Source organism: Dermacentor silvarum, chromosome 4 (genome assembly GCF_013339745.2).
Source record: "Dermacentor silvarum isolate Dsil-2018 chromosome 4, BIME_Dsil_1.4, whole genome shotgun sequence".
Taxonomy (NCBI): domain Eukaryota; kingdom Metazoa; phylum Arthropoda; class Arachnida; order Ixodida; family Ixodidae; genus Dermacentor; species Dermacentor silvarum.
The window spans coordinates 41,751,689-41,770,422 of record NC_051157.2 but is presented as its reverse complement, the minus strand read 5'-3'; the positions used below and the strand labels follow the sequence as shown (position 1 = coordinate 41,770,422).

General features: G+C 43.1%; 1 protein-coding gene across 1 annotated transcript in view; it reads right to left on the bottom strand.

Annotated features, from left to right (window-relative positions):
* Positions 1 to 6,580: 6,580 nt before the first annotated feature.
* Positions 6,581 to 18,734, bottom strand: part of LOC119449847 (calpain-D) — a 23,057-nt gene continuing 10,903 nt past the window's right edge. Inside the window, exons 6-12 of the mRNA XM_037713116.2 lie at positions 18,250 to 18,325; positions 17,832 to 17,957; positions 16,175 to 16,327; positions 14,677 to 14,841; positions 12,820 to 13,162; positions 11,696 to 11,874; positions 6,581 to 11,286 (exon numbers count right to left, since the gene is read on the bottom strand). Of these exons, the coding sequence (XP_037569044.1) occupies positions 11,109 to 11,286; positions 11,696 to 11,874; positions 12,820 to 13,162; positions 14,677 to 14,841; positions 16,175 to 16,327; positions 17,832 to 17,957; positions 18,250 to 18,325 (1,220 nt within the window). The 3' untranslated portion in view covers positions 6,581 to 11,108. The remainder of the gene's footprint in view (positions 11,287 to 11,695; positions 11,875 to 12,819; positions 13,163 to 14,676; positions 14,842 to 16,174; positions 16,328 to 17,831; positions 17,958 to 18,249; positions 18,326 to 18,734) is intronic.

The following is an 18,734-nucleotide window of genomic DNA, read 5'->3' as shown; positions in this document are numbered from 1 at the left end:
GCAGTGCTGCCCCGTCACGGATGAAAAGAAAGTTAGGCTGGGGGCTCACAGTCGCCAGCCCTGCCCCCGTGCTGGGGGTCGTAGTGCTTGGTGCTCTAGTAGACACAGCGTAGTCCCCGCACACATAGGAAACTCTGGGCCTTTGCAAGCATAACCTTTTATGAATAAATTTTATTAAATTGATAAAACAGCTCCGCGACGGCTGTGCGGCGGAAGAAATGGCACAAGCATTCGTGTCGCGTCTCGGGGGCTGTATCGGAGCAGATTGTGTGCCCCAGATGGCCTTAGAGACTGCAGATACCATTAAAAAAAAAAAAAAAAAAAAAAGGGAGGGCAGCGACAGCTCTAAATTGTGAGAGGAGGTGCGCGCGAACGCATCGTCAAACCCCTACTGCTCTCAATCTCTCCAAATTGTCCTTCTTCCGTCACCAAGGGGTGCCGTTCTCTTCACTGCAACACTCTCATGATCTTAGGAAGCATCAGCACACGCACCAGAAAAGAGCGGGAACTCAAGTCAAATAACATGAAACCAATGTTTGCATTATAATCGGCATATGTTAACTTCAAAGAAACCATGCAGACTGTCAACACCAATAATTTAAGAAAGCATGGTTAAGTGGTTCGAGCAAAATGGTGAGAAAAAAAGTGAAAATTGGGCTTTTTCAGTTTGGTGTCCTTTTGCATATCACACACGTATAGGTACATAAGTGCTCAGAATTGAATATCAATTTTATGGTGCTTGTGCTAAGCCAGGAACATGTAGCATCAGTGGAACTTGCTTGAGTTAATTGTTTGTTTGCATTCTGAACTGCATGTTATTTCTCTTGTTCACGGGGAATTTTGCAGCTGTGCACATCTAAAACAATTTGTTTATTGCGAAGGCATTCTGGAAAGGTATAACCATGAGCAATACAATAACGTTTCATATATATATATATATATATACACACACACACACCCATGCACACCTTTTTTGAAAATGGAGAATCATGGCATATGCCCCTTTATCCAACAAAAAAACTTAGTGCTGCCCCTGAAGAGCAGGGTGCAAGCAGCGTGATAAGGCTAAGTACAAACTTTCTGGAGTCATCGGTGCAGGTATATTTGATTTGATTTGAGATCTTGACATTTGTTGTTCCTTGGTAACGAAATCTGCCACAGGCTGGAAAAAGGAGGCGAGAGAAAAAAGAAAAAGTGTCCTTCAAGATCTGAACCTGTATCCACTGAGTGCATTATGTTACAGTCACGACAGCTTTTACTATGTATTATTTTCATATACAAAATTGATTGCAGTGAGTGCAATAATGTGCATGGGAGATACAAGGGCACCATCCGAAGCTCATAGGTACACAGTGGCGTTTCACTACGTGCTCACTTCTGAGGCGATGTGATGAGCTCTATACATGTAGGGATCTACATATGTGGCTGGCTGGCCCTATGCATGTGTGTCTTGTTCAGAGTTTCTTAGCAGGCATGGTATGCTGTACGTGTGGTCCATATATGTGCGTGATAAAATATGGCAGGCTCTATTTTGCGGGGACGTTGGACTCTCACATGTCCCCCAATGTTTTCCCTGTATGGCTCACGTCTCCTAGAATTCGGCTTCCCCACATTGCACATGCAGGAAAGGGAGTTGGTGTCAGCCTCACAGTGTGAAGAGAGATGAAATGACTGCTCCGACATGAGCGCCACCTAACAACATGAATACTCGTGCTTAAGGGGACCTTGTTTCCTTCTCTTCAGCTTGGGGACGGCGTTGCATGTGCGCAGACTGGTCATGCACTCGTTGGCGCACTCCGCGGGACCGTCTCGTGGAGACCTTCCCGATTGCTTGAACATGTCTTTGTTCCACTTGCGAACTTAGGCGGTGGTGTACGATATGGACGAACATTATTTACTCGGCAGTTTTATGTGGCGAGTCGAATGGATCCCATGCCATTGTGGGATCAGTGGAAATGATGACGCAGATAAGGAAGTTCGGACATCAAACCAAGAAGACAGCCGTGTCCCCATTGCTCTCTCAAGGACCAACGCTGTGAGACAGCTTTGCATTCTAGCACGCACACTCTCATTAGCTGAGTGGAATACTGCACAGACCAAACCCTTCGCTGCAACTCAGACCCCTGGCTGGACTACACCAACGCGAAGCGTCTCTTCTGTGTCAGTTGTGGTTAGGAGTTGCCTTTACGAAAGCTTATTCAGCACTAATTGGAATGGCTGACATTCCTGCATGATGTCTGCGGATGCAAGCACACTGACCACTTATTGTGCCGCTGTCCTCAATTTGAAGCAGAAAGACAATCTATGTTCAATGCATTCAGGAAACTAGATGATCGCACTCTGAGTGAACAGACTATAATAGAACACCATACCCACCGATCATTGGCTCGGGAGGCAGTGAAGGCACTTTTGTGCTTTCTGAGAATGTCTGGTTTGTGCGAGTGCCTTTGACTCTATACCCTCTCTCTCTCTCCCTTATTTTTCTTCCCCTTCTCCCTTCCCCAAGCGTAGGGTAGCCAACCGGACTGCCTTCCTGCCTTCCTTATCTCTCTCTCTTGCTAGAGGCTGACTGCAGCTCTCCACTAGTGTCTGGCATTATCTTAGCCTGCTTCGGTCAAAGACAATAAGTGGGAGCGCTTATGTGAACTGTGTTCTATGAGAAGTCCCCACCAGTATATTGTGCCTATTGCTTAGCAGGCAGCAGACAACGATGCACTGAAGCAAGCAATCTTTTTCATCCTCTCTGCTGACCGTATGTCATCTCTAGTGCTGTGGACACCGTGACAAATGAATCAAAGGAATTGATATCCCATCACATTGTGTTTGACTAAAAAGGAATGAATGAGTGACAATAAATAACAGTGGTATGCAGTTTTTTTTTTTTTTAATATAGATTTTAATGACTGACACTGGGCATGACTCATTGCATACACAAACACTTTCACACACACACAAAAAAAGAGCGGTCACACACAATGCAAAAAGCCAGTTTTAGATCACGTAGGCTGGACAGCCTGAAGTCCATGTCACTTAGCAGGTAAAGCACAAGCTTTGACAACACTTCGAGTGTTCGTACGCAGCAGCATAAGCAAAAATTTGGAATGTTGTGAAAGCATTTTTTTTTTATTTGCAGAAGAAGCACTTCTGCAACACCAATGAAATACAAAAATTGCTGATTGCAAATGTTACACACGAACCAAGCCTATAGGCAAAGCTGCGAAAAACATCACTGATACTGCTAAAGAAATAGAGTTTCCACGTGGGTATTCCACATGAGTGATGAAAACGGCAGTAACTTAAAATGAACATACTCTGCACAATTTTCAATATTGTGTTCCTTTGGTTGCAAAAGCAAGAAACATAGATTGCATGAGACATGCTTGGTGACCATTGCCGCATGCGATAAGTAAGTCTTGAAACTATGCTTTCAACTGCGTATACAAAGGCTGGAAATTATTTACAGTTTGCAAGTTGGAGCCAATGAGTTGAGTAGCCGCTCTATGTTGTATCACAAAACGTTTGCACACTGTAAACGAGCTGCACCGGTTGAAAATACAGTGGCACAAGTGATTATATTTCTACAAACGTTGAATCACGTTACATGACACTGATCACCGGCACACGTTTCATTGTAACGGCTCCACAAAGGTCATTTGTGCCTATCACTGGTAACTAGGTTCCCCAAACACATTAGGATGTTTTTGTTCCTGATGATGTGACAGTCTTTTTTTAAACAGGAAACAACCCAGGTCTATAATAAATATTGTAATACACGTAATAACATGAACACGAGGTAAACTTGAACTCTCTTACCAGCAAAGAACAGCTGGAAGAAATTTCATGAAACAAATATAATGAACACCAGCGTGAGAACATTCCACAAAGAATTAGGATAGGCAACAAAAATTTCTACGATACCTCACATGAAGCCCCTTTCCAAAAGAAGCAAGCGTGTCCACAGAAATAATTTTAGGTGTGCACTTGTCTTCAGGGGGGGGGGGGGGGGGGGAACAAAAAAAAAACCTTGTATCAAGACATTTTCCAACTGCATAATTTTGCAACGGCCACGTGTGTCATAGTTGACACAGTTTGGCAATTTGCATTGCAGTCAAAGCATCTCAGAAGTGGTGATCTTGTGTGGCACAACCTATTCAACTAGGGTGTAATGTTTTAGTTTCAATTCTACAACTGCAACATGTGTTCTGATGCAATTAAAAAAATTATTCGTGAACATATTTTAATTAGTTAACTGATCATTGTGATCTACTGAGCAAGTAGTGTTCATCTGCTCAAGTAATTTAGCTGAAGTGGTGGAGCTCTGTAAATGTTTTGCTTGCCACAAGGAATTATGTAGCCTAAAAACCACACACACACAGGTGGTAATACTTGTCTCCCCTAATAGTTTTCAACTATTAAAATTAAATGCATAGGATGTAACAATGCAAAACTAACAGTCCACAGTACACTTCTGTATTGTGTTAATTCCAATACTAAATAAAAAATAGACAATCAATTTTAAGTTCGAAGTATTCACAGGACATGGCTTTGTTGCTTGCACTGTAACTGCTTGCTATGCATATTTGCAATAGAACTGCTGTAAGGCAGCCTGCTTTGCATGCCAGCATTGAAATTTGTGCCTACAGGTAAAGCTCCACAACAATCTAGTAAGCAGCTATTTTTATTTCAATATTATAATGTGGAATAAGTGGCAGCAAACTAAAAGAAATCATGTGCTCACAAAAGTGAGATAGAGAGCACAGCTTTCTAGTAAATGAGTTTCACGTTTTCACAACACTTTGAGGTATCAGAGCATGAGGTACAAACATAGGTAGGAAAAGCTGCAACAGCCACTTTTTGCAGCAATGCCATCTACTATGAAAACAAACTGAGATCATCTCGCACACAGACAAGTGCCACTTTTGGCATTTCTTCAGAAATTATTTGCCCAAGGGCATTTTTGAAGGTGCTGAAAATTAGCTGTTGGTTGCAAATTTATTATTATGGCAGAATTTTGCTATAAAACAATTTGCCAGTGTGAAAACAAAATATATATATAATAAGGACCAAACCAAATGGATGATTTCACTTAAGTTCTGTTGTTCAATTCTTCTCACCCTTTATCACTGACATTATTTATGGCGCTTTGCCCCATTTATCCCCATTCCCGTCCTTGCTAAGACAATCTTGAAGGAGTGTAGTCTGATTGCTTGAACCAGTGGAAAAGTAAAACTGGTTCAACTGGAACAAGAAGCGTCGACACACTAGTCATCAATGGCAGAAATGCAGCCATACATTACATGGCCTCCGTGATCGGTCAACAGACCGATGTCTCCGTTGCATACACATCTACAACTTTTGCGTGGGCTTCCTCAACTAAATACATCAGAAAGTGGTATCCCAGGAGATGTGTGGGGCCACCAGGGTTGTAAAAATGATTACTCAACTGTCTTGCTCATTTTCAAACAAATTTTGGTGAAGTAACACATTACTACTTAGATATTTTATTAGACTGAGAAGTGTTTCATGACCTTTAATGCAAGGTAGGCATCTCTGCAACTGTTGGGAGATGGAAGGCAGTGAAAACAATGGCAAGCATTATGAAAGAGCAGGGCCGGAATAACATAACAATTCTATTTCAAATAGTTTCCTTTTCACACTTTGTCAGTGGTCCATGAGGTGCTCTGCCTATGTTATCACCGGGATCAGCTGGCTAAGTGAGGCTGATGATAAGAATAGAATAGAGGAAAAAGAATCCTTGCATTATACTGGCCCAGACTTTTTCAATTGTAACAGTTCCAGAACATTGCTTCAAACTCTGGACATGCCAGGGGACCTTTCTGTGAAGGGGACTGATGCGCCACCATTGAGTAACAACATGAAACTAATTGCCACCCATCACCCGGTAGAAATTCTTGAAATAGTCAATCTGACTTAATAAAGGTGCTGATTCAAAATACCGTCTATTCAGCCTTGCTGTAGTGCTCAAAAAGTGTCATTTTATCGTCAGCTGTGTTGCCTATAGGCGACGCTGTATTGTGTCTGGCTTTTGAAACATGTGGCCTATGGAGATTTTTGCATCTGGTGTAGCTGAAGAGATTTGTGAAAGAGTGCACTGTAGGTGTGCTGGCACTTGTCATATTTGAATAGACTCTGCTCCTTCCACTGCATCAGATTACATTCTTGAAAGGTTGTCTCTGCAGGGATTGGAATCAGAATGTGGAACCAGGGTTAGCCAGTCAGTGCTAAATATGGTAGGAACAGAATGGAATCAAATGAAAAGTAGTGTTGTACCATACTTTCTGCGGTTTGCTTTGGAACTGGCATAAGCAATGAGACTAGATCGGCTTGTCATTGTTACACACTATTGTGAACCAGACTTTCCTCGCACGATGAGGTGCAGCTTAAAGGGACACTAAATGCAAACACTAAATAACTTTACACTGATAAATTATTGTTTTAAAACAATCTTTTCGTTATTTTGCGGTAACAGGTTTATTAAAATGAAGGTCAAAGTTAATTTTTTTTAATTTCGTGCCAAAATGCCAGCACCATATGTCAGTGTGAAGTCACGAATTCCGAAGTGTTTTTTTTTTTTTTTTTCGTATTTGAGCTGATGCGGTTCAATAAATGTCCTTGAATCTTCCAAAGTTCAATCTCTGGCACTTTCAGAATACAATGATGTCCATCTGCATCAATAACTTAGCTAGGCCCACGTAGACAGCATCAAAATCCATGACATCACAGCGAGCTGGGGTGGGAGCTTTATTATCATGTCTCCACCCGTATTTCGTTCTTGCATCTTTTCTGGCTTACCCATCCTCTTCTCGTGGTAAGAGTGGTGCTTTTACTATTGTAGAAGGGTAATTTACTCATACAGCTCAAGTAATTTTTCTCTTTTAGAGTCCCTTTAAGATGGAAGTTTAAGAAAAAATAGGAAAGTTATGAACTCATGTTTTGCAAGACATCTTCAATAGTAGCAAAAACATAACAGGTAAAAATTTTAAAAATTTACATGCGTCGAAAGACCCACGAAAATAGCTTCTGGAAAATTCCGTGTATGAGATTAAAAATGAAGTCTGACACTGCAAATGTTGTTGGTGTTGCAATCGGTGCAACTATTGCTACTAACATATTGAGCAAACACAATGCAAACAGCACTGGCTTTAGAATCTGCCCTACATATAGGCCCACTGAGGGCCCAGAAACTTCACAGTTGCAAACATGCCGCCAGGAAATTATATCTAGCTAATTCCAGAGGACTAGAGGGGCCAGGCAAAAAAAAAAAAAAAAAAAAATTGACAAATAAAGTTCGACATTGCTTACAATGGTAAACTTTTTTTTTAAGGAAAGAGAAGAGGAGAGGGGGGGGGGGGGGGGTAGGGAATTGACTATGCAATGAAGCTTAAAAAAAGCTACACACATTTAAAAAAAAGGGAAAACAAGGGGGTTATGCTTGGACCAGTGGGTTATACTTGAACAATTTCTCCTCGGCAATGTAACAAACACATAAGAATAATTTTGTCTCAGGTTCTACGTTTAAAAAAGAAACAATTATGAAAAAATAAAGAGAAAGAACACATTATATATTGACTATTATTTGTGTCACACAGCAACAAAAACCAAAAGTGCACTCAAAATATAACTATGTATTGCACTAACCTGGCCCTGCCTACATGGCCTCAAGACCATAACACCTATGAAGCAATTAACCAGAACAGACATGTGTTTCACTGACAGGAACACTGACATGTCTTCACACAACAATAAATTTCACAAGTGACTGGAGCAATACTGTTCTTTAAGTGATAAAAATAGAGGTCAGATTACTAGTTTAAGTTCAAAGCAAAAATGATATTAAATGTGCCATGAAGATAGTAGTACGTCTGCATCACCACTGTTTGTAATTCTCTCTTTTCTTTTTTTAATCGAAGAAGCCAGTGCGAAATCTTTCATCAATCAGTTCTGTTGGCAGACCTAATGGCTTTCCTTATTAGACAGCTGTCCTGCAATAACAGCATGAAAATGATGGCACAAAGCACATTCCTATAGTGCTGCATTAGTTTAGGACATCCACTACAATGAAAATGCCAGTACAGATCAAACATTTCCAACACATATATTCCTAAATACCTGAAACAAAATTTTAACAAATATATAGAACCTAAAAAGTATGCTGCGACCTGAGCAGTGAGTATTCTATAAATCTGAACTAGAATGTAAGTAGTAACATCTACACAAAATAAAATCTGAAAAATACTCCAAAGAACGTTGTCTTTTCGCACGTTCTGTTCACAACAAACCTAAAAATTGGGAAGAAAAAAACAAGAGAGAGAGGAAGAGAACCGGTTAAGAGACATATCCAGAACAATGACTTAGCGATGCTTGCTTTTCCTAACCAGAGGGGAGGAGCTAGAAATTTGTGAAGATTTTAAATGTCCACGCGTCTGACATGTGTCTGTGCACGTAAACAGTTTAGTGCACTATATTATGCAAATGCTTCTGCAGAGCGTGGAATGTTGCTTCACACAATTCAGTAAAGAACAAAAGGGAGAGAGGACACAAATTAACAACATGTAAAGCATAAAAATAAATTACAACGTAACTAGAAAAATAAAACACCTTGTAGATGAAGGGGCTGCATTGTTACAGAAAACCCGAGGCAGCATACGGACAGCAGCATACTGAGCAGCATTAACCCTTGTTCCAGCCTCTCTTTCGAAAGAGAAGAAAGAGCTTTAGCATAGCAGGGACATGCTAGTGCAGATGTGTACCAGAATACTGCAAGACGTATCTGAGAACAGCAGTGCTAATGGTGACATCTTCTGACATTGTGATCAACAATAATGCACTAGCAACTTCTTGCATTCTACAAATCTTCCTTTTAAAAGAAGAAAGCACATCAGAGTACCATACCTGCCAACCACTGAACATTAAAATTTGTAAAATTTGACGTGACACCGAGACGGGGGAAGGGTAAGGAGAGAATAGGACAAACTTTCTTTTAAATTTGCTGTGAGCACACAATTTATGTCGAAAACATAAATACTTTAATAAGAATTATTTAGCTTTAGATACTGTGCACAAGCAGCAGCAAAGTTAGGACAGCAGAGACTGAGAAGCAAAACATTTTGTCTTTAGATCACAGTGGCTTTTTAAGAGACTTTGCTGTTGGCAATTTCACTTGCTTCAGGATAAACTTACATCTGTATAAACTTTCTCGAAGCAAGTACCCTATGACATCCTTTCACCTTCAGAAGTCTTCCAACAGTAGGGCTGGAGACATACAAGCGAAATTTCTTTTTGAAGAAACTTTATTTTTCGTAAACCTTGACACAACATTAGTAAAATCGTAAAGTGCGCCCAAATTTGTAAAGTTTGTAGCGAAGTCAGGAGAGTAGGCAGTCACGATGATTACATCACTGCCAACACATTCACGCCAGGAGATTGGTCGAGACAACCGGTCATTCCAATCAAGTGCACCTCCGTTAAACACTATGTTACAAGATGCTGCCAGGGGCACTGCTGTTTGCTTCTACACCTATCGGTATTCTGGTACATGTCGACACTGGTCTGATTTCGCTACACTAATACACCCTAAAGACCAGTAAAGAAACCTTCATTTTGGTTTCGATGGGCATAAATTCACCTGAATGGTTAGAGCTCAGGGTGGCACAGTCAACTTCAGAGCCCTGCACTATGCGAGTGCGATGCTCTGTCTCCATGGCATTGTTAAAGCCAGTCTTTCCAACATAAGCAAGCCGATGATGCAGCTTGCAAACCAGACATGCCAAAAAAATAGAGCACAAACGCTGGCTTGGTAGACAAACAATCACACTCCTTTCTCGCACCCATTAATGCTTGAAAACTCTCACTGCACACTATAAGAAACAACTGTTTGCTAAAGAAAAGAATAGTTTTTCCATTCTAGATGTACCAGCTGCACTTGCAGAACATCCTTAACACGCGTGTTCAACTCGAAGCCATTCAGAGGTGGCTGCACCAGGGTTAATACAATTCCCTTCACTATGAAAGTGAAATGTGCAGTAGGAGAAGAGCCAAATACCAATTGAAGCTCATGTGTCCTATAATAACCTTGCTATAACAGGCTATTGTGCCTGAGTCTAGATTTTATCGGCGCTGGGGCACACACCTTTGAATTGCCTCCGACTCAGTAACCAAAGGGCAGTGGGTTTGTGCTTCAAGAGTGTGGGCAATAACTTTTCCTGCACCCTAAAAAAATGTTGCTCCCTTTACGGTTTGATTTTTGGCCAGCACCAACAACAATCTTCATCGTGCTTGCGGGCACTTCCTCTAATGACATGCGCTAAGTACCGTACTAATGCCGGAATGCTATGTGCGTACACAGTGTTCCTGACAGGAAACACCAGATGCGTGGCATTGGAGGAAGAAAGGGCCCAAATGGATGACTTATGTTATTGTTGCGAGTCAAAATTACGCCATAAAAGGTGTAACATTTCTAAGTGTACACCATACTAACCTGCAAGCCATGAAGGCTGCCGCAAGCTTTCCTTTTCCAACGCTCCTAACCTTCGAAACGAAGGTAGAATGGGTGTCAGACCAGACCAGACACATTCTGGCTGACACGTTTACAAATGGTTATCTAGACCTGTTGTTCTTTTTACTTTTCTAAAGGTGGACCATGAAAACACAAACATTTACATGTTCTCTGAAGTGATTCGGGATGTGAATGTGTGTGTGGTGTTTTGCATCACTGCTAAAGAAATGCTATTCTGTGTGTGGGTGCTTTTCTTTAAAAATGATGTGCTAAGAGGCGCCAGTTGAAATCAAGCGCATAAAGTGATCTCTGTGGCTACATGTTTCACCTTTAAAGAAGTAGAAAGGCATGCTCATGAATGCACTGCACATCTGCAGTTTCACACAGTCCCTAGCATCCCGCTTCGCGAGAATGCGACTACACGCTTGTTCCAGGCAATCGCAATGGGCAGTTTGCACAAATTGTAGAGACCTCTCGAGGCTATAGCCGACCGAAGAATCTGCACATGCTTGAAATGCATGTGAGCACTTTCAAATGTACAAAACCACCGAAAATCTCCCAAGTTTGGGTCGGGCCTCTGCAGACTAGACAATCAGAGAGGCCTTGGGGTGTGCAGCCCATACACCTTCCGGTCGATGGGTGGTACGTGATTGGTCGCCGAGGGCCCCCAGTCGTGCAGGCCACCCGTGAAGGACACCCGGTGAGTCAAACGATGAGCAATAGAGAAGCCGCCGCTGCCTTCGAGTTGAGTGAGCACGATAATAACTTGCCTGCACAGAGAATAGACAACATTTCACTGCAATGTAATAACTAAAGGTATCTGCAAATATTCGAAATTTTGAATGCAAGTAGAATATCTTGTTAAACTTCAATTTGAAAAATTCGTATACAGTGTTCAATTCTAGTATATGCAAATAGCATGCTTGCAAGTTTGGGAATGCTACTGCATGATAGAAAAAAAAACAAGTCGACTGCATGTTCATGATACCTGCTGGAAACAATGGGCTAATTATAGTCTACACTGCATAACACAACTAGTTGGGCAGGTTATTGAACGTTACAAATGCGTAAATGCAATTAACAGATGTGGTCAGCAGAAAAGATAAGACACATGCTTCTTTCTACTGTCCACATCTGTTAAGGACTCTTATACATTCGTAAAGCCCGTATAAGGCTCACCTGTGCAGTGGTGGAATGCTGTCGACGGTCCTGAGAGTTGCTCTGGTAGAGACCACATTGACGCTCTCAGAGCAGTCGCAGATCACTTGGACAAAGCGGTCAGGCAGCCGGTTCTCCACAACCACCACGAGGCCAGCCCAGCCCTTTGTCAGGTAGTATGCAGTCATGCCCTCACGCCCCTGGGAGTACATGCATATGCACAAATACATAAAAACAAAAGAAAACAGAAGCCAACAAATACCCATTTATGCATGCACATGTGGCATACATAAAGCCTCATACAGCTTGCACACACAATGATCAGTGTAATCTCAATTTATTTGCACAAGATGCCATCCCAGAATCAAAATATGAATAAGGAATACGTGTCAATTACTTTGTTCACCCAATTTGCCACAGCACAGGCTTCTTGAGCAGAGAAACATGCATGTAAATATATTTCATGCATGGGAAGGTATTGCACAGTACAGTAATTGCATGAGACCATCAGCAGAAAAAAACTGTGAAGTTTTGTATTATTGTTATTTTGTATCAGACCATAAAAGACATCTTCGGCTTACGGCATTCTGTGCAAATGCTGTTTAAAATGCCAATTCACATAGATTGGCCTCTTCAATGTGAACACAACATAATTCTAGGCACATTTTTTTGGTAACTAAAAAGTGCTAAAGAAAAGAATCTGTCAGATTCATTTTTATCTGAAGTGTGGAACAGGCATCCTTCGTTCACAGCATTAATTTTTCCATACCGCAGAAGAACATAGAACAGGTGAAATAACAGTATAAAACTAGGGACCTAAACAGACATAGTGATTTGAACAAGCTGTCTCCAAGCAGCACTTGTCTGTGTCAGCATAGAGAGCACATAGTTAGATTTGTCCCAGTTATTTTATGCTGTCATACTACCAAATGTTGCCAACTTGACCAAACCTCACCTTGTCAAACGAAAACCAGTACGAATGCATCTAGCTAAGGAGCTGGTATGTGCAAGGCTAAGGACATAACGAACTCAAGGAAGCATCCTTGTGAGCATACTCTGAATGAAGCATGGCTTCTGTTGAGGCAAAGGGCAATGTCTATGAATGCTACTGCAACTAAAATGAAAAAGAAAGGCAGCCTGCTTACCTCATGCCTCCTTCCCTTGGCCACAGTCAGGTTGATTATGGCATCAGCCAGCACGTTGGCATGTGGAATGACCGTCTCGACCAGCAACCGCTTGGAGCTGTGAATAGCTAGCAGGAACTTTGGGTACTGGTCGATCTTGGTGAGGCTGGTGTGCCAGTGGTTGAAGGCAAGACAGACAACCATGTAGGAACCTGGGTCGAGCACTGCGTTGCAACCAACGAAGCTGCGAACCTGTCGTTTGGAGTGCTTCACCAGCGGGCCTACGAGACCCGCAGCAGGGTCCTGTGCCCGGAACACAACCACGCACAAGTCCAACTGGCAGCGCCGGGAACGCTCAGCACTCCTGCACGGGATATTAAGACACACATACAACACTTGCACTCACTGCATGCACAATCCATGCAAATAATGGCTTTGCAGCCTCTAATCTGCAGTGCCAAGCCCAACACTAACACTTATATTTAATGCATTACCCTGACTTCTCCTTTCTTTATTTTCTTAACTATTCTTTCTTTCAATAAATAATTAAACAACAACAATGCTTGCAAGTGCCAGTACAGGCAACTTTCACTAAGCCAACCAGTGTGGAACACACAAATTTGGTACAAATTATGTGATGCTTAAATTAAGCGGATGCATGTTTGCTTTGACTGGTGCTCTGTGATCTATCTCACCAGTTCTGTGCAGTAAGGCAAAAGCTAAACGTTGCATCAACCTCTCGGGGATGAGAACCAGAAGAAAAGCTCATTAACTGTCCACTGCTAATTCTACCGTCAACTGCAACACCAGTTGAATGAAACGTTCAGAGATGAGTCAGAGAAATACAATAATGGGCAAGTCCCTCTTTCCTTCTACGAGACATGTAGCCAGTTTATGTCTACAGCTTAGCCAGCCATAGCTTAGCTTCCTTGCTTAACCGGTTCTCACTTCTGTAAGGGCCCTGTAGCTTTTGGTACACTGCACATAACTGCTGAGACTACCTTGGTTGCCCTTTAGAAAATTACAGGATGCAGTAGTGATCTGGTGGCATGCTAGCAACCCTACCTCACTGTGAGTCCTATTTATCAGTCTGCCAAAACAGAATGGGTGCAGCCCAAGATTTCCGATCACACAGGTTGGGCAAATGAGGAACCAACTGTATCTTTAAAGATGAAAAATGCACACAGCTTGGAATGTGAAACTGCGTTTGAAGTGGCATCTGTATTAATGTTAGTCTTTAGTCAATGGTGACTGTTGCAAACATCTGTCCACTTTGACCTTCACATGGCATGCATGCTTCGTTTGCTCATCTCGGACACTGGGCATGATGTACTAGCGTCAGCAATTCGCGTGAAACCCACATACAGCCATTGTGTCTGCTCATTTCACATTATAAGTGAAGTGCAATGGTCTGTCTGGAGCAGGATCCATCGCTCCACATTGAGCAAATAGCTTTCCACTGTTCTTTTCAGATGAACTAACTCAGAGGAACATCGCTCCCTTTCTCAGCCATTGGGGCATGGGTTAAGCCATAAGTCCTTGAGCATGTCGCGTAACTTCTACCAGCCATATGTGACAATTTCTCATGGGATTCAGCATAAAGTATTATGCATTTCCTCTAGCAGATTTGAAATTGCGAAATTCGAGCAATGATAACTTGCTCACTTAAGAATTCAGGAAGTTTCTCCAAGAATAGCGATGAAAACAAAAAACAAATAAATGTTTTCTTCTTCTCCAAGCCAACCAGTGAACTTTACCATAGGGTGCAGTCTAGTGGATAAATTTTGAAGGTGGCAGTACTGGTTATGTAAGCATGGAGAACCTGAAAACTACGTAATGAACCCTTAACAGCTTCTGCTGTAATAAGAAGCACCTCACCTCTGACCTTCCTGAAAAAGGCCAAACTCCACTTCAGTGCCTTCAAGAACTGTGAGCAGGGTGACAGCTTGGCTGTCCTTGTCTGTCTGCGGTGGAAGCACACCTTGGAGGCGAACCTCGTTCCAGTCAGGCCGCACTTTGCAGATGTCGATGCAATCAAAGAACCTGTGTCAAATATATTTTCTGTAGATAAGTGCAAATGTAACACCCACAAGGGCAGCTCTTACAACTGGCAGCACTGGAAGTGCGAACAGTCCAGCTATCTGTCTCTTCTGAGTAACAGGTAACTAAGCTAGCGGGGAGTAACAGCTAACATCTGAGAGTAGCATGAGAAACTACGGTTGACTTCCATTAGTTCGACCCTGACGGGACCGACGAAATTAATTGAGTTATCCGGCTGGTCGAATTGAACAAGATGCAGAAAAAAATGACAAAACACACTACTGATTAATTTGGCAGTATTTTCCCAATTCTAACATTCCCCCGAATCAAACGTTCACTTTCAATGTGTGAAAAGTAGAAAACTAATGTATAACTAACATCGGCACTCCTAAACAAAGTTGAAATCTAACACACACTCCATTCTTTAGCAATAAAAATGGGCAAGGGTCTAATATGTGTTGCACAATGGCGGCCGGTTTCCTAAAGTCAGCTTTGCCGCACGGTGTTTAAAGTTAGCTTCGACAAAATACATTCATGTTATGCGGCAAAGCATACAAACGCCACAAAGGCGGTTTTGGTATTATGCATGATGGCACCGCACAGGCAATTTCCGGATCCAATTTGAAAAAAAAAGAAAGAGAAAAGGCATGTGTTAGAATTGGGTAAATACCGTAATCAGACATCATGAGCTACGGTTATTGCTTGAAAATTCCTAGGGCAGGTAGAAAATAGGCATTTTCGAGTAGAGATGATGTGTGTTCAACACATTCACTGTCCTCTAAGCTCTGCCGAGACAGACGCTTCCACTAAAGGGATTGCTATTGGGAACACCATAAGGGTCAGGTGCGTGCGTTCTGACTGGTCATGTTCGAATCATCCGGTGAAGGCCAATTTTAGGATTGAAATAACTGAACTTTGGGTCCATAGGAATGCATGCGTGGTGGCCGGGACCTTCAGCCGGTTTCGAATTCACCGAAAAATCTAATTGACCTGATTCAATTTAACGGAAGTCTACTGAACTGTAACTGCATGCTGCAATTTCTGCCATTCCGCCCACCACCAAGCTCATTAAAGCATGACTAACAAGGTTGTCTTAGTAGAAAACATAAATGGATAACATCTCAGGATACTCATGAATGACTCAAGCACAAACCTGCAATGATAATGTATCCCTCAGCAGCCACAACACAAACAGTGCCTCCCCTACTAACTTACAAACTTTGCTTAACAACATCCAGAGTAGGGGTTAATGACCAGTGCATTAATACTCTATCATACATGGTTGTTCTCTAATGATGAAACCGTGTCAAGTTAAAGAGACGCATCGTGTACTCACTTCAGAACGTCGCTGAATGACATCCAAAATACGCCATCGTCAGCCCCATGAGGCATCAGTGCTTCCCGCATTTCAGGTGTCCAGAGAGGAGAGTTGTCAGACCAGTCACCTCTCCAAGAATAGTGGCCCCATGGATTTCGAAGGCGCACCAGCCTGCAATCGGAAAAGCAATACAGTAGAACCTCGCTGTTACGTTCCTGGGTGCTGCGTTTTCACGGCTGTTACGTCGTTTTCGGCCGGTCCCGGCACAGCTCCCATAGAACCCAATGCATTGGTAACCCCGCTGTCACGTCGCAACTGAAGGACCGTTCCCATATCATACGTTGCGAACTGCCACCCAACGCCGGCCCGAGCGGCCATTTTGACTTTTCATGTCGCTTGGCACGGTTGCTTGACGATGGCATTGGCCGCCCAAAGTGCCGGGGGCGACACTTATGACGTATTTTCGGTTTTCGCCAGCAAAAGTATGGTCCTTGAGATCCGTATTTGCTATCTAAAGATGGTGTCTATGACGCGCTGCAGCCCTAAAATTTGTTTTGCCTCATAGATGTTCCGTATAAAGTCCAAGGGCGATAACGCCGTCGTCGTGCGCCGTATGCTGTATGTGCGAGTGAAAGCGTGTGAGGGGAGCTGACGACCGCGTCTAAATCTCGCGTGCGCAAGAAAGAAAAGCAGGGAGAAAGCGCGCCTTCTTCCGTTGCGCTTGAGGCACCGGCGAGGGAGCGAGGGGGGGAGGGATAGCGGGCCGCGTTGTACTGTACTCTGGCATCAACTGCGTACTGCGCAGCGGTGCGCGGTCGTGCGGGTCGTATCTTGAAAGCAATCTGCGTTGGGGCAGAGTCTAGGCAGTGTAGGTGTGTCGGCGGCTCGTAGCTTTGTGCGTGCTGTGTGTTCTCGGTGCTCAGTTTGCGTTGAAGCGATAGACAACAACACGAAGGTCACTTCGCTCGCTTCTGCAGCGGCGCTTAAATTCCTCACGCCAGCGTTTGACATCGCGTGTCCGCGCTCATCGAGTGTGATGTGTCACAGCGTCTGCCAGCGCTTCGGCAACATCAACTGAAAAAGGAGAGTGCCGGCTTGGTGGGCTAGGCCAGCTGCAGCAAGTGGCAGGATCAGGTTTGAATGAAGGGAGGAAGAAAGGTCAGCCCACGGCTGCAAGATCGCCGGGTTGAGGGATGCAGGCCTGCCTCGCACAGCCTCGCACGCACGCACACGTGCGCTCGCTTCGCATTCCGTCGCGGCAGAGAAGGTGCTTCCGTTTGCTCCTCGCGCAAAAATGACAAAATTTGGGGCAAAATCTCTAGGTTGTCGGCGGGAAAAATTCGTTATTTTGAGGGGTCTCCCGCTGCCACTTCGTTACGTAGAGGTCTCAAATACATGTGCTTCTATGGAGTAACGGCGGGGAATAGAAAAACTTCGTTATATCCAGGAATTCGTTATATGGAGGTTCGTTATAAGCAGGTTTAACTGTATATGTAAACCACATGCCTAAGAGGAACAAAATTGAGGCACAGCTATTAATATGCAGGGTTCACAGTTTGTGAAATTTCAATAGGGTCTACAGTACCGTTGAGGTGTTACTTTGAGCACTAAAATCTATGGCAAGACTCTCGACGACAATGCTTGCAGACAGTGTGTACGGTCATGACCAGCTCACCTAACTCCCTCAACGTCTTGGACGTCGAGCACCGAATAGGCGTGTCGTGGGCGCAGTCCCACGGCGTGGTAATCCTGGTCATTCACTTGCATGTTGCCGGAACCACAGGAGGCACCCATCAGAAACCTTTGTCCGAGGCAAAATAGACAAGAATTAGTACGAAGCTGCTTTTCAGCACTCTCTTCACCATCTCTCAATTCTCCTCAACACTTTTAGAAGACAAGCCACTAGTTACAAGCTCACAATGACACAAAAGAACCTCTCAAGTGTTTGTTGTTTTAGAAACCCACCGTTGACAAAGGCTTTACATGCACTCTGCATGTGATAAACACATACAAACAAGCAAGAACATACATGCACACATGCAAGCACATGTACCCACTGGTAATTGCAGGCTTGAAATCGTCACCGCACTCACCCAGCAGCCCTTGAGCTTAGTAGCTGTGCCCAAATCAGATCCTCATCAATGCCTTCTTCATTTGGAGAAGACGAGTCTGAAAGAAAAGTTGAACAAGCAGCTTCTGCATCAAACCGACATCAGGAACAGCTGAACAAATGAGACACAAATCATTTTTCATTCCAGCCTTTTTGTTTATTTATTTACTGGATCCACACAGACAAATACCATGTTTCTGATATCAGGCACATTAAAGTCAGTCCCTGAATACTCAATGCATCCTGAAGAAAAATGCAAGCATTTTGGTGTATACTTACGGAATGAAATTGGAAGAGAAGTACTACAACAAAAAGAAAGAAGCATAGCAGGCAATTGCAACAGGCAGAAGGCAATAAAGAGTAGAAATGACCCACTATAAATGCAAGCGTTCAGATTACAGGGCAAGTTGGTAATGCATACTGCAAGTGTAAATGCTATATGACATAGTGAAGACAATGTCCCTGTGT